Source organism: Scyliorhinus torazame, chromosome 11 (assembly GCF_047496885.1).
Source record: "Scyliorhinus torazame isolate Kashiwa2021f chromosome 11, sScyTor2.1, whole genome shotgun sequence".
NCBI lineage: Eukaryota > Metazoa > Chordata > Chondrichthyes > Carcharhiniformes > Scyliorhinidae > Scyliorhinus > Scyliorhinus torazame.
The window spans coordinates 78,248,102-78,263,236 of NC_092717.1; the positions used below are offsets into that span (position 1 = coordinate 78,248,102).

A 15,135-nucleotide genomic window follows, 5' to 3' on the forward strand; every position below is an offset into this window, starting at 1 on the left:
GTTTACTGGAGTATAATATTGCCGGGAAATTGTAAGAACAGAGAAGCAAGTGACCGCAACAGCAGCAAACTTCCTTTTACAGGTTTGGTTCCTTCCCCATTAAGTCAGAACTTCAGTCTCAATTTCCTGTCTCCGACCCTTTCAGTCAATCAGGCGTTGCGGGGAAAATGAATGGATGAAGATTAAAGGAGTGTACCCTCAATTTTGTTTCAAAAGTCGGTTAAATATTCGCAGTTGCAAATAATTGAAAATTAGCGTGACTAACGCCATTGAATGGTGTTGAAGTAGCCATAAAAAAGTCGACCGAGGTGTTATGTCCTTTTCTCGGCTATGCAGCAAACTACAAGGGACATTTAGAGAGAGGGGGGGGTGGGTGTGGGAGGCATATTTCTCAACAATATTGGTCCATGACGGTTTAATTATACTAAAAGAAACAAACTCGGGGACAAATTAAAAGGGGCTGCTCCTAGTAGGGGCACTGCCGAAACAAAAAAAAGAGCAACAATTTGATGTTATCAAATATCAAATCAAAATATGATTAAGAGGACCGAAAAAGTAATCCAGCCCCTACAGCGCCCACCGGGCATGGAAGGTTGGTCCATGAAGTGCCGCAAAAGTACTGGCGAGGGTAATGAAGATCATGGTTAATTATGAAGATCGCACTTATTTATGACGATTGAGATTATTCGTGAAGATTGAGGTTATTTAGGAGCATGCTGCAGAGATTTTGCCAACATTTTCTGCTTTCACCATGAAACTGGGAGCATGCCTTCTCAAGCTAGTTGCTTTGACCTAAAGGTAGGAAGGCACCACTGTGATTTGAACTCAGGACCTCCTGCGCTTTAACCATCCAAGCCACAGCGCCATTTTTCTAAAAGTTGCGCTCCAAGATCGGCTACGCCACCAATAGTCTCACGAATATATTGTGTTGATGTCTAACGGTTGAAAGCCATTGGATGGCATTTGCCCGGCAGGTACCAATTAATCTGGCCATGGAAATTTAAGTCTTATCCGTTTTTTAAAACTGATTTAGGATTGGAAAATGCCTGAGAAAAAGAATCTAACTCGCAAAAAAGAAACCAAGTAAGTCTTGCCTTGTGTCGACTGTGGCTAACTTGGCAGTACTCACTTCTGAATTAGCAGGATGCTGGGTTCAAATCACACTTCAGAACACACGCACAAAAATCAACACATATTCTCCCGTACAGCACTGTTGGAGGTGCTACAAGTAATCATGAGCTCCTATCTTCTCCCCCTAGGGTGAACATAAGACACCTATGCCACTCTTTTGAAGAAAAGCAGCATGTTGTGTGCCATTAGACGCTGCCTTTTCCATGTCCTATTCTTCCATAAAAGCTGCTGCCTTTTCTACATATGTAGACTACAGTGCAAAATAATTTAATTGTCTGTAAAGCTCTTTGGGCATCCTGTGGTTATGAAAGGCGTTACATAGATGCAGTTTTTTCCTTTTCATCCCAGTCTAAGTTCCATTTTAATCACATTGTCAATATTACTTGCTGCTAGTCAATAGCCCTAGCATGAAAGTGAACATTTTCCAAGTGTAGAGTGACATTCCTTCATGTTCTAATTGTTGGAGATTTGAAAATGCAAAATGTAAATTTATTTACCTTCGACGTTTGCTTTCAGTCACTTTGCACCCTTGCTCAATTCAATGTTTGTGTCCTTATTTGTCTGTTTGTACCTCATTTGGCATGGAATGATCCGCTGTAATCTAGGATTCTTTCCTAGTGTTCACACTGGTAATTTCACAATCCTTCAATTTGATTGGCCGAGAAGATGCGTTGCTGTTTGTCCTGTTGTCCTAGATGTTCTGTTTCTCTCGCTATAACTCTCATTTTCAGCAACTTGCCATATAGAAAAATAAAAATTCTTAATGTGTATAAGCAAACAGCAGACATGCTTAGATTTACCACTGCATCAAATGATGGCGAGCTCATTTGAAATAAGTCACATTTGAACTGCATGGTGCTAAGATCACAGACTATACTCAAGGAGTAGTGCATTTCTGGTTATGCAGCTGCAAGGGACGCATTCAAGCAAAGAAAATGGGATTAAAGGGGAAGTAGCAGTACAGGTCAAAAATTGGCGAAGAGACAGAAAACAGGAAATACTGGTGAATGTTTGTTTTGTAGTCTGAGTGGAAGTATACAATGATGTCCCCCTGGGGTAATTCCTAGGATCATTGGTTTTTTTTGGCATTCATTGGTTATGTGGAGTTGTATATAGAGGGCATAATTTCCAAACATTCAGATGACACACAGCTTCAAAATAAGTAGTGAGGAGGGGAGTAAATCTTCAGGTGGACGTGGGCAGACTGGTGAAATGGCAGATTAAATGTAATGCTGTGAAGTGATGCATTTCATGAAGAACGATGAGGAGAGGCAAAAGTGTCCAATTTAAAAGCAGGTTGAGAAATAGAGAAACCTGAGTGTTTGCATACGCAAATCTTTGAAGGTGGCAAGACAGATTGAGAAGACTGTTAACTAAAAACACATGGATCCTTAGTGTTGGAAATAAACTTAAATGCGCGGGAATTATGGTTCAACTTTACAACTCATTGGTTGGGACTCAGTTGGAATTGTTTTTTAATCTAGTCATCCACTTTAGGAAAGATGTCATGAACTTTGATGCAACGGAAAGTAAGTAGAAGGATAGCAAGGACAAGTGACTGTAATTATGTGGGAAAACTAGAGGAAAAGAATGGTCCTTTTGAGAACAGAATAGGTCAAGGGGAAATTTGATCAGGTTTCCACTTTAGGGCAATCGGTGATTCAGGCTCATGCTGCACTTAAAGTGCACTATTTTTCAGAATTCTTGTTCATCACGTCTGCATTGAAACTCACTTGCATATCGCCGAACACAAAATGTGCCACGCACCAGCACAATTATGTAATTATGTCATGTTAAAACATACTTAGTTTAAAATAAAAGAAAATTTGGGGTGAAAAAATAATCCCTTGATGCATTTAAAAGAGGTTACATGGTGGGGTATGATTATTACAGCTGAAAATGAGTTTATCACAAAAAACACTTTTAAGCAATCTATTGTGTAATCTGTCAATTGTGAACAAATAACTGAAAATTACTTTATTTTTAAAAATGCAGAATTACATTTGGATGTAGTAGGCAGTTTCTTCGATTTTTTTTGACATCAACATTTTAAAATGTGTCTGCCTGTCCTCAGCCCATGGCTTCTTGAATGCTTGCAAATGAGTGCAATGAGGTTTCCAATGGGCACAACTTCATTTTGTGGGGGGGGGGGGGGGGGGGGGGGGGGGGGGGGGAGTGACCAGTTTTGTTGACAGGCCCAGTTTACAGTGCTACATTTTGTAAAATAGGCCTGAAGATTGTAGGAACTCAATTAGTGCTGAACGCAATTTGAAATGTTGCAATCTTTTGCGCTGATTTTGCCAAGTTTGTGCAAATTGCAGAGAATAAAAGAGCGTGACTACGTCTAAACTCCACAGCGAGCTGTTTAAAATTATGAATGACTGTCAGTAGCAGATGCAGGGAAGATGTTGGGGGAGGATCAGTAACCAGAGGACACAGATATAAGGTAATTGAAAGAAAGGATGAGGGGGCAGGTAACATCCTAATTAATGTCACTACACCCTGGGCTAACGCACGGCCAATTCCAGCCACACTTAACCAGGAGTCTCAACACAGGTGAAGTAAAATTTCATGAAATAAATATCCTTGGTTGATCCCAATAAACTGCAGTTACCAGGTTGTAACTTTAACACAAGTAACTTTTATTATGTAAGCTATTATAATTAAATAATATCTTGGGCATTTTAAAAACTTGAGGACAGAGAAGTCCCCCGGGCCTGAAGAGATATATCCAAGGATTCTATGGGAAGCAAGAGATGAAATTGTAGAGCCGTTGGCAATGATTTTTCATCCTCACTGTCAACAGGGGTGGTACCAGGGGATTTGAGAGTAGCGAATGTCGTGCCCCTGTTCAAAAAAGGGAATAGGGATAACCCTGGGAATTACAGGTCAGTTAGTCTTACTTCGGTGGTAGACAAAGTAATGGAAAGGGTACTGAGGGATAGGGTTTCTGAGCATCTGGAAAGACACTGCTTGATTAGGGATAGTCAGCATGAATTTGGGAGGGATAGGTCTTGCCTCACAAGTCTTATTGAATTATTTGGGAGGTGACCAAGCACGTGGATGAAGGTAAAACAGTGGAGGTAGTGTACATGGATTTTAGTAAGGCATTTGATAAGGTTGCCCATGGTAGGCTTATGCAGAAAGTAAGGAGGCATGGGATAGTGGGAAATTTGGCCAGTTGGATAACAAACTGGCTAACCGATAGAAGTCAGAGAGTGGTGGTGGATGGCAAATATTCAGCCTGGAGCCCAGTTACCAGTGGCGTACCGCAGGAATCAGTTCTGGGTCCTCTGCTGATTGTGATTTTCATTAATGACTTGGATGAGGGAGTTGAAGGGTGGGTCAGTAAATTTGCAGACGTTACGAAGATTGGTGGAGTTGTGGATAGTGAGGAGGGCTGTTGTTGGCTGCAAAGAGTCAGAGATAGGATGCAGAGCTGGGCTGAGAAGTGGCAGATGGAGTTTAACCCTGTAAAGTGTGAGGTTGTCCATTTTGGAAGGACAAACATGAATGCTGAATACAGGGTTAACGGTATCCTCTGGAATTTGGAAGAGTAAGAGGTGACTTGATTGAAACATTTAAGATAATGAGGGGTCTTGATAGGCTGGATGTGGAGAGGATGTTTCCTCTTTTGGGATCTCCAGAACTTGGGCTCAATGTTTAAAAGTAAGGGGTTGCCTATTTAAATTGGAGATGAGGGAAAATGTGTTCTTGAAAAGGTTGTGGAAGCAGAGGACAGAAATTTCCCAAAATTGCGTTGGATCAGGCAGGAAAAGCTGTGTGAAACGTATCGGCTTCACAGACGTCTTTTCTCAACTGATTAAAGGGCACTCTATATAATTTCAAAGTGCTGGCGGGAGGTGGGGTGTGGGTGGAAGTGGCTAAACACGCCGGTAAAGCCAAGATTCTGAGATTCAAAAGGTCCTCCCCTCCTGCACAAGATTGGGACCTCTCCATTGGTATCATCACCCCCAAGCATCGGGGCATACCTCCCACATCCCCCCATCCAAGCATCGAGACCCCCCCCCCCCCACTCCCCTCCTGAGAATTGGGACACGACCTCAATGCCAACATTGTGGACCCATCCTGCTCTGTCATCGGGGCTCCCCACCTCTTCTGCCACCACACATAATGGAAACCCTCTCCATTAGAAGAGGGTTACTCCCCGCCAGAGCCCCCCTAAGCACTGCCCCTTCAAGTGCCTGCTTCGCACTGGCCCTTGGTATTGCCCACTTGGCACTGCCCCCTTGACACAATCCCCTTTTCACTGCCCCCTGGCACTGGGGGCAATGCTCAGCCTGGTTTCTCAACACCCGGAGCCTCCAGGCACCTCTGTGTCATTGGCGTGACTGTTTTTTAATGTTTTAAAAGCAATAGTGATTCACACCAGCCTGACGCCATGCCTTTTCGAGATTTAAGGACCTGATCGGGATTTGCACGGGGGCAGCGAGATCTCGCTCAGAGTCTGCATATTTTTTCACAGTAAAAGGCTCACAACACCAGGTTAAAGTGCAACAGGTTTGGACTTTAACCTGGTGTTGTAAGACTTCTTACTGTGCTCACCGCAGTCCAACGCCGGCATCTCCACATCAATATTTTTTCAGGCCGAGGGGGATAGAGGTGAGGGGGAGCGGATGATGTGTTATCGGGAATAGGTGGAATGCAGGTTGAAGGGTTAGCAGATCAGCCATGTACTTATTACAGTATGGCGGGGCAGGCTCGAGGGGCTGAATGGCCTCCTCCTGCTCCTTGTTCGCATGTATAAATAGACACTTTTCGGATTGAATTGTAAGTTTCAAAAGGAAATTGGATATTTATTTCACAAAGAAACATTGCATTGTCAAAGAGCAAGAGAGGAGGACGGAACGGATGGATTAAATGGCCTCCTGCGTTGTGTTGTTCCAGGATTCCAAGCTGGAGCGGGAAGAACCATTCTGCTGATTTCCAGTGCGAGAGGATTGAACTTTGAAGAGAATTTGGAGAAAGTGGCTCTTCAGTTTTGGAAGGATCAGAAAGAAAATAAATCGGGCAAATTAATTGAAAATAAATCACAATAGGGCAAGAATGTGCACGTTCAAAATAAAATCTGGAGACTTTTAGCGAGATACTCCTCTCACAAAGACGAATCAATATGTTCAATGGATTCCCAGGTAGGGTGATGGAGGCAGGACCCTGGGGATCGTTTAAGAACAGCTGCAAGCACTGATAAAAAAAAAGGGATGGGGACTTGTTTGCCGCAGAGATGAGTTTGCATGGTTTTTTTTTTCTGTATTAAAACCTGCAAAATGGGGTTTTGGGACGCTCAGTGGGATTGCTTAACCTGTGCGGAGCAGCTTAATGCGCGAACATCCCGAAGAAGGGAATATCATGTTTGTATCAGTGTGGAATGTACATTTGCAACACGAATTTATCTGGGCGAAGCCATTGTGCTCAGCAGCGGCTCCTCTGGTCATTCAGCGATCCGCAGCGCAATTTTCAGACACGGCATGTGAAACAGCACAAGGCATGGACTCGATGGACCACAGGCTTAAACAGTTCAACGTGGAATATCATCACAATACATCAATTTTCTTAAAGCCATATTAAATATATATAGGTAATGCTGTATGGGCCTGGGCGTTGTTAATATTACCAGCATCGACATTTCAATACATGTTGCTTCTTCATCTTTCTTACATGACCAGTTGTACATCATGCAGAAAAGACTCCTGTAATTGCAGATATCCATCACCGAACGTCCACATTGTCAGCTCGCCCCTTAGAATTTGAGATAATAATTCGCCGGTCACGTATGTGCTATTGTCTTGCGTTTTCTTCAATTAATCTATTAAGTAGCAAGTGGACCCTCTACTCGTTCGAGCGAGCGAGCAACAACGCTGACTCTCTGTGCGCGTCTGGAAGGGAGTATTCTCAACAAAGCCACGAGGGCAAATAGTGCGTTTGGGGAGAGTTGAATAACTTGACGTGATGCACAGCAGGGGAGAGAAACTGGTGCCGTGAAAGGCAACGAAATGGATTTCAGGGTAGGAGAGCGAGCTGTCTGTGTTTCAGGCAGTGGGGAGAGGAGTAGGCATGTGCGCGAAAGAAACGAGACAGAAGGCGAGATGTGATAGCTGTGTTGGCGTGCTGCTTAAAAAAAAGTTGAGAACATAGCTCTAGGCATGTATTTGATGTATACATCACAGAATGAGTAACAAGGAAAATCATGTTTTACCAACAGTGATTATATAATTGTTTTTTGTAGGTTTCGATCTCGTCAATCTGTTCCATGTAAACTTTCAAGTGAAGAAGCTCGCTAATAAGTTAAAGACAGCTATATTACCGAGGGAAAACATGCATTTGAGGAGAAAAAAAGACAAAACGATTTCTATAAATTGCGTATCAAACCAAGTTACATTGGAGCAACGGAAATGTCTGGGCCTAAGTCGGCCTCAGAATCGGGGAGCGGGGAGGGCTTGAGGATGTCGTGTGGAGGGAAGAGATTCACCAGAGGTGGCAGATGGGCGCGGGGAGAGGGGGGTGGGAGATTTTTGCTGTTCAGTATGTCGGTGCTGACATGTTTATGAACGAATGGCATAAGTGTCCAATAAGGGGTCCATTGTCCAGTACAATGTGTACGAATGGAAACGCTGGAACTGATATAAACCAGATGACAGAAGGAGACTGCCTTTACGCTGCACGTTGCGGTGTCCTGAAATGCTCTGCCTGAACGGGTGGCGGAAGCTGATTCAATGGGAACTTTCAGAAGAGAATTGGATAAGCACTTGAAGAGTGGGTCATCCGGGAAAGAGCAGGGGAGTGAGACTAATTGCGTGGTTGCCAAAGAGCTAGAACCGGGACGATGGGCCGAATTACTGCCCTTTTGTGTTTTGTGTTGTAATGTTCGATGATCAAGAATGGGGGGGGGGGGGGGGGGGGGGCGGGCTTGTGACACAGTGGTAGAGTCCCTACCTCTGCACCAGAAGTTCAAGTCCAACGCCAGATTTGCCATGCAAGGGATGTTCCACCAACCAGTATTCCTCAAAAGGGGAGGGAAAAGCGTATCTGGTACGTTAAAAAATAATTAACAACCACCCACCGAAAATGTTGTACTGCAAACCATTCTCAGGAAAACGACTCTACAGCTTTGACCCCCACCCCCACCCCGCCCCCAAGTATTTCAATGAAACGTTTAAAATGCACGATGTATCCGACAGCGCTGAACTTCAGAAATATGTCTTCTGTCTTCCCTGCCACTCAAATCCATTCTCCGACTAGTTGCCCATCCATTGACGTCTTTGCAAAATTAAGTTTTGTTTTAAAAATAAACGTATTAAGTAAACGCCCTGTGTGTAAAGTGACCCCATTATTCGCTCAGACCGTGTTCCCCAGGCAGGTGTGTGTGCGTTTGACGGAATTTTAAACAGGAAATCTGAGCTGAAGGCGAGGATTGCTATCAGGTCATCGCTTCACGGCCTGTAGGTGGCACAAGTGTTCTTCTGTTGAACTCCTTTAACCCGTTAGGCGGAGAAACGAATGCAAACTCAAGCGGCACAGATTTTATCTTCAAGGGACATGGTCTTGCATGGGTCTGGGCACCGCGAGCATCCCACTTGCCAGGTGCAGGGAACAATCGTAGCACAAACTGAACATAGTAGAGGCGATGAAGACTGGAATGATGCTGATTGCCTCTTCCTGGGCTAAACAAACTTAAAAATGCTTTTATTCACCCCCCTCCCCCAGTGATGGTTAGAAGCTGACACACGGTCCCTCGACGCGAGAGGATTGTTTAACCCAATGTGTACTGAGAAATCATCTCCAAATGATATATTGCTCGGATACTGTGATGGACTTCCCCTCCTCTACTATACCTAGAACGCAGTTTACACCAGAGATCGAATTAAGCCCCCCCCCCCCTCCCCCTTTAATGTGCAGCATTTAATTTCTGTGTGATGTTTTAAATTGTATCTGTGTGTTTTTTGGAGCCACTGGCAGGGCGTGTGGGCAATATCGATGGGCAGAGTGTATGAATGTTAAACATCTCCCTTCCTTTCTAACGTTGGCACTTCGAAGTTAAATGCTTAATTACACGCCATGATTCCTCCCCTCTCCAGCCCCCCCCCCCCCCCCCCCCCCCACCTCCTCCTCCTCCAGCCCCAATCCTTCTCCACCAACCCCCACCCCAACGGAGTTGGCTCGCTCCCAGCAGTTGGATTTTTCTCCCTCCCTCTCTTTAGTGGCACTCTCGGATTTCGACAGCCAAGGCAAGTGGGAAGGAGCCTGGAGTTTGTGCCCCTGTTGGTTGAGAGATGGTTGAGTCCTCGTTCAAGGTTGCTGTGGTATCCCAGAAACACATTCACTCGCAGTAGTGTTCGAGTGCCGCGGACCATACAAGGGAAACTCAGCGGCGACACACATACACACACACACAACACACACACTTCACCACAACACACACAACACAGCCAGAGAGAGAGAGAGAAAATCACAACCAGTATGAAACCGGACTGCAAAATCCAGGGGATTTCGGCTGGAGATTGGTTAACATCCATTTTTCGGACGGGCTGTTGTAAATGCTGCAGGCACGGACTCTGTTTCCTCGGCAAGACGATGGGGACGAGAAGTGGAGTTATATTTTCATACCTTGTCTTTTTATTGACGGTCACATGTGTGGAAGGTAGGTTTCGGCTCCCCCCCCCCCCCCAACCCAACCCTCCACCCTTCTCCTTCCCCCTCCCCTTCCCCGTGTCCTTATCCCTCAGACATGAGAGGGACATGGGAACCACCTGCGCGGAATAGAGAGAGGGGGAAAATAAGGAAGCGGAGGGAATTGGTGTTTTTGTTTCAAATCGGAGATGCTCGGAAACTGGCAGATTGCATTCGACTTGCCTAGGCTGGCGCTCAATGCAGTAATCGAGCTGAGGCTCAATAAATATTCTTGCAGAATGCTCAATGGGAGACGTGAGTTGCCTCAGAGATCCCTTAACTATTTGAATTTCGTGCAGTCGGTTATCAGATTCCAGCTAACACGGATTGGAAGGATGGTTTGTGAGGGGGATTTCCTGGGTAAAAATGCTGAATGACGGTTAGACTGTAGCGGTTTAATTTAACGTTCATTACTGACGCGTGCAACATCCAAGGTGCTGTGTTTTCGATCACATTTTGCACTCCCCACGTCGGGAGGTGCAGCCGTGGGTGTGAATGTGGCCGCTGGAGGTGTTTCTGTGCAGAGAGGGCTTGACACGAATCGCTTAAACCCTTTTTTTTTTAATGAGACGTGTTTAGATCTAGCTCGCCGAGTGGTATTGATACGAGCGGAAGGTGTCATGTTGCTAATGGAGCAAGATGAGAAATCACCGAATGGAGTCTTCTAAAGTCTAGCCCTGAATCGGAGACTGCGCTCAGGGGAGTTAGTTAGTTGCCCGAGTGGACAAGTGGCTGTCCCCAGAAATTGAAATCCAGCTCCGTTTAATTTTAGCTTTTCAAAAATTCCCACCTTGCTGCTATGATAGGGACACACCGATAACCCTTCACAAATAAAACTCTTGTTTGTCCAAGTAATCATTTGCGGGACCTCCCTAGCTGACCCCTGCACCGATAATAATTCTGCATAATGTTTTTGGAGGGGGGGAAGGGGTCCATCATTTTGCAATGGAAGCAACAGTGGCAGAAATGACAAATGCATCTCTTGGTTTCTACTGAGTTTCCCGCGGCCGGGCATAGATTCCATTCACTGTCAAAATTCTGCCTGGCGATATTCTGTCGTTCTCGAGTCACTTTTCAGGTGTATTCTAGTCTGCTTTGAATTATCCCATGCTTGGGATTTATTTTCCTTTACCCTTCTCCCTCTCCCTCTCCTGGCACAGGCAGTATCGTCTTGAACTGGAATCAAATTGCTCCTGTATATAAAGTGGTTTATTGTCAGGCTTGCAGCTGGCTCTCGCAGTGAATAAAGCAGCATTTTTGCCTTTCATTTCTGGTTTAATGCTTACTCGGGGTTAGGAGCGGGGCGGGGTGGGTGGTCGTTGGCAGTATATGAACGTGTACACTCCAACTTAATCTCACATGCACATTGCTATGGGGGCCAGGGAAGGGAGATCCTGATGTGACCCTTTGGAGATGTAATCCATCAAAATGCTCTACATTTAACCCCCCCCCCCCCCCCCCCCCCCACACACAGAGTGATTGTCAATTGGAATAAACCCATGATGGAGGCTTAATGTATAAATGTCAGATTACTTATGTTTTGTGTCAAAAATAATGCAGCCTTTTCAAGCCACAAGTTCACTGTGCACATTCAGCCGTTGATGGGGATGTGCATGTCTTGTGATGTGAGAGTCTGCGAGATGATATAGGTGGGCGGGCACGGTGATTCGCACTGCTGCCTCACAGCTCCAGGGTCCCCGGTTCAATTCCGGCCTCGGGCCACTGTCTGTGCGGAGTCTGCACGTTCTCCTCGTGTCTGCGTGGGTTTCCTCCGGGTGCTCCGTTTTCCTCCCACAGTCCAAAAGGTGTGCAGGTTAGGTGGATTGGCTACGCTAAATTGCGCCTTAGTGTTCAAAAGGGCGAGGTGGGCTTAAGTAACGTGCTCTTTCCAAGGGCCCGTGTAGACTGGATGGGCCAAATGGACTCCTTCTGCACTGGAGGGATTCTATGATTCTTTGATTACACTGGGAAACACTTCCATGGCAGATCACACTAACTCTCAGTCAACTCTAATCTGTCTCAGTGAGGCTGCCTCCAGGAAGGGTCTCATTGAGCTGTTATCCCCCGCTGACTGAACACACACAGCCCGTGCTAAGTTTGATGTTGTCAAAGAAGCGGGTTTCAGAGGAGAGGAGCTGGGTAAAAATTGTTAGCTTGGAGTACAATATCAGGTGATTCAGGCCGTCTCGATGGACAGACACTATTATTGAAGAGAACGCTGGATTTTCGTCTTCCGTTCCCGCCACAGTGCTTCGTATTTGTACCCATCGATTCTAACCATGGAATCTAACCGGGATTCCACCGCTTTTACTTTTTTTTCGAACAAGTTTCCTTTCAAGTAAAGTTGATGTCGGGTCAAACATTGGTGGGGATTGGATTGCTCCCAAGCGATGCCTTTCACACGCGTGAATGTATTGGCGTATCATTTATTTCCTCTTCCTACCACACTGCCCATTGAATAATTAGAATATTTTTAAAACAACAATTTTATGGCAAATAGTCGGGTAAAATGTGACAGATAAATAATTCAGAACTTGGCTTTGCATCTCACCATCTCTCACTGAGATTCCTTGTGCATAACGCAAATATGTACACATACATAGACAGTGCATACAACACACCAAGTCAGAGACAGATACCCAGTCTCGACTCGCATCAGCATGTGCGCAAACACCACACACATGCAAACTCGGGGGCAACCCGACTTGCAGCTCCTGCAACGGTAACAACGCAAATCATTGATGCCCAGACTCTCTCAATTGTGATTTACGTGAGCAAGTCACCACGATGCGCCATCTCACGACATCATTACACATCCACACGGAAACACACGAGTTAATGGGAAGCCCTTTGGAAGGGGGGTGGGGGGAATAGAAAATGTGACCAGAAGGCACTGAATTTCGTGCAGTCGGTTATCAGATTCCAGCTAACACGGATTGGAAGGATGGTTTGTGAGGGGGATTTCCTGGGTAACGCGGTGCTAGATGTGTGCAGATAGTGAAGGTAGCACTGAGATTCCGCTGACATGGGGGGAATTCACCGTGGGGCGATATTCAGTATTTTACATACAGGGAAAATGATCAGGGTTAGCAGATTTGCTCGCGAGAATGTTTTAGACAATCCGTCGTGCTTTGGCTTGGGGAGTACAGGCACATTTTAGGCTGTGGGTATGTCTTTGCTGAAGGCCATTGGTCAAGCCTATGCCCATTATTGCGATGTTAGTGCACGATTCCATTGTGTTGTTATTGTTGTTGCCTTTATGGCGAGGTGGAAGTGCAGCTTCATTTCTTTCCTCTAAATAGTTAATTGAAAACTGAATAAAAATCTTTTAACAAAATAAATAATGTCAGTTTCACGTTTTGCGTGTTTAATGGACATCCACCACAACTGGACTTCAAAGAGGAAGGTCCAGTCAGTGAGGAACACACAGCTCCGAAGGGAATTCAATAAGTTTTTTTGTTTGTTGTTGGGATGGGCGGAGAGCTGGGTCGCATCTTAGTTCATAATCTGTCATTGATTTTTTTTTAAACCTTTTGAACAAATGCCATTCTGGCCATGCCATAGAAAGGGAAGAGGGAACAGTTCCTGCAATGTTGGCACAGGTGGGGGTGGTGGGGGTGGGGGGTACCAGAACAGAGCACCAGTCGATGGGGATTGATCCTCCGATCACTGGGAAGTCGCTCTCCGCCGTTCGATGTGGCAGGGTTCAAATCGCCAAGCAGCCTCCCTCCTACCGCAGTAATTAGCAGTTTAACTAATGGATTCAGCATCCGTCTTCTCTTCAGCCGCCACGGACGCGGTGTGTGTGTGTATGTGTGTGTGTGCTTTCCCCCCCCCCCCCCAAATCTATCAGCTGCAATCTGCTGGACTGTCCCTCTCTTCACTATCCATCAGCAGCACAGGTTCATTTGTTTACCAACCGCTGGCTTTACTTCCACCTTCGCTAAGATCAGCATCTCATCTGGTGAATCTCCATTAAACAAATGTGTGTGCAAATAGAGGCAAGGGGGGAGGGAGGAGAATGTCAAACATGAGGCACGTTCATTGCCCCTGAGGGGTGGGGGTGGGGCTCCTGATGTGCTCCATATCAGGAATTCCTGTTGGCACTGGGGCAGCTTCCCTGGGCTCCAAATGACTTGAGGTGTCCCAGCTCTGTGCCAGCATATGTGTCATCTCCAGCAACCCCATGTTGCCGCCATTGCAAACGTTATATGTACCGTAGACCTGCTTTGTGGTCCCGTGAGTGTGCTGTATGGAGTTCTGGTGTGTGTGTGTGTGGGTAGGGGCTTGCCAATCTCTCTGGAACATTCTGCAATGCTGTTCAACCCTCCATTAATGAAACCATGAAGAAAACTTTATTTCCCTGTACGTTCTAACCATAGGAATGTGTATATGGGTTGTCTATGCTGGCAGGTCATACATAATCCAATAGCATATAATGCATTCTTGGCACAGTAAATGTTTGCTTTGGTTGGGGGAGGGGGGGGGGGGCATGCACACTTCGAGGCTATTCAATTGGAATAGTACAACGTTCAGTGGAAAGTACGCAACAAATGATCTTTTCCGAAGGGCCTTCATTTGTACCACACGAAACTCTTTACCGGCCCTCCTCCAGCAACAATTCCTTACCTGGGTAAATAGTCAGCAGTGTTTCAATAATATATCTTATGGAGAGAAAGTCCTTCACAATTGCTGTAAAAAGGGTATGTTTCCAGTTTTTAATCTGCGAACGGTGTAAAAATGCATTTTCCGAGTTCTGTGCCTGAAAACATCTTAATGGCGATATATCAAGTGGTCCATTGCCTTTCTTTACAGAGAAACTCTTGTTTTTGAAAGGGTTCTCCGAACCAATATTTGTTTTTCAATCAGCCTGACCCAACTGCTATATTTTAACAGTATAAAATATTCTTCAGAACAGAAACCCAATATTTCCGCTTTTCCAGTGGGAGAATTTCTTGTTTCGAAACATTTTTTAAAAAAGAACCCACAGACTTGGACTTCCAGTGGCACCTTTCCCGACCTCCAAACGTCTAAGTGCCTTACAACCAGTAAAATCCACAGACCACAATCAGTAAGAATAAACAAAAACACCTCCTCCACAATAGTCCTCAATACCGAACCCCATAAGGCTGCGTACCTAGCCCTGTACACATACAACTGCGTGGCAAAATTTGGTTCCAACTCCATCTACATGATGACATGACTGTAGTGGTTCAGATCTCGAATAATGACGAGTCAGAATACAGGAGGGAAATAGAGAACCTAGTGGACTGGTGCATCGACAACAGTCTACCCCACAATGCCAGCAAAATTAAA

The 15,135-nt window shown here is 45.4% G+C and overlaps 1 protein-coding gene across 1 annotated transcript in view; it reads left to right on the plus strand.

The window, feature by feature from the left end:
* The first annotated feature begins 9,466 nt into the window (after window positions 1–9,466).
* csmd3b (CUB and Sushi multiple domains 3b) overlaps window positions 9,467–15,135 on the plus strand; it is a 2,718,576-nt gene continuing 2,712,907 nt past the window's right edge. Inside the window, exon 1 of the mRNA XM_072467431.1 lies at window positions 9,467–9,790. Within this exon, the coding sequence (XP_072323532.1) occupies window positions 9,610–9,790 (181 nt within the window). The 5' untranslated portion in view covers window positions 9,467–9,609. The remainder of the gene's footprint in view (window positions 9,791–15,135) is intronic.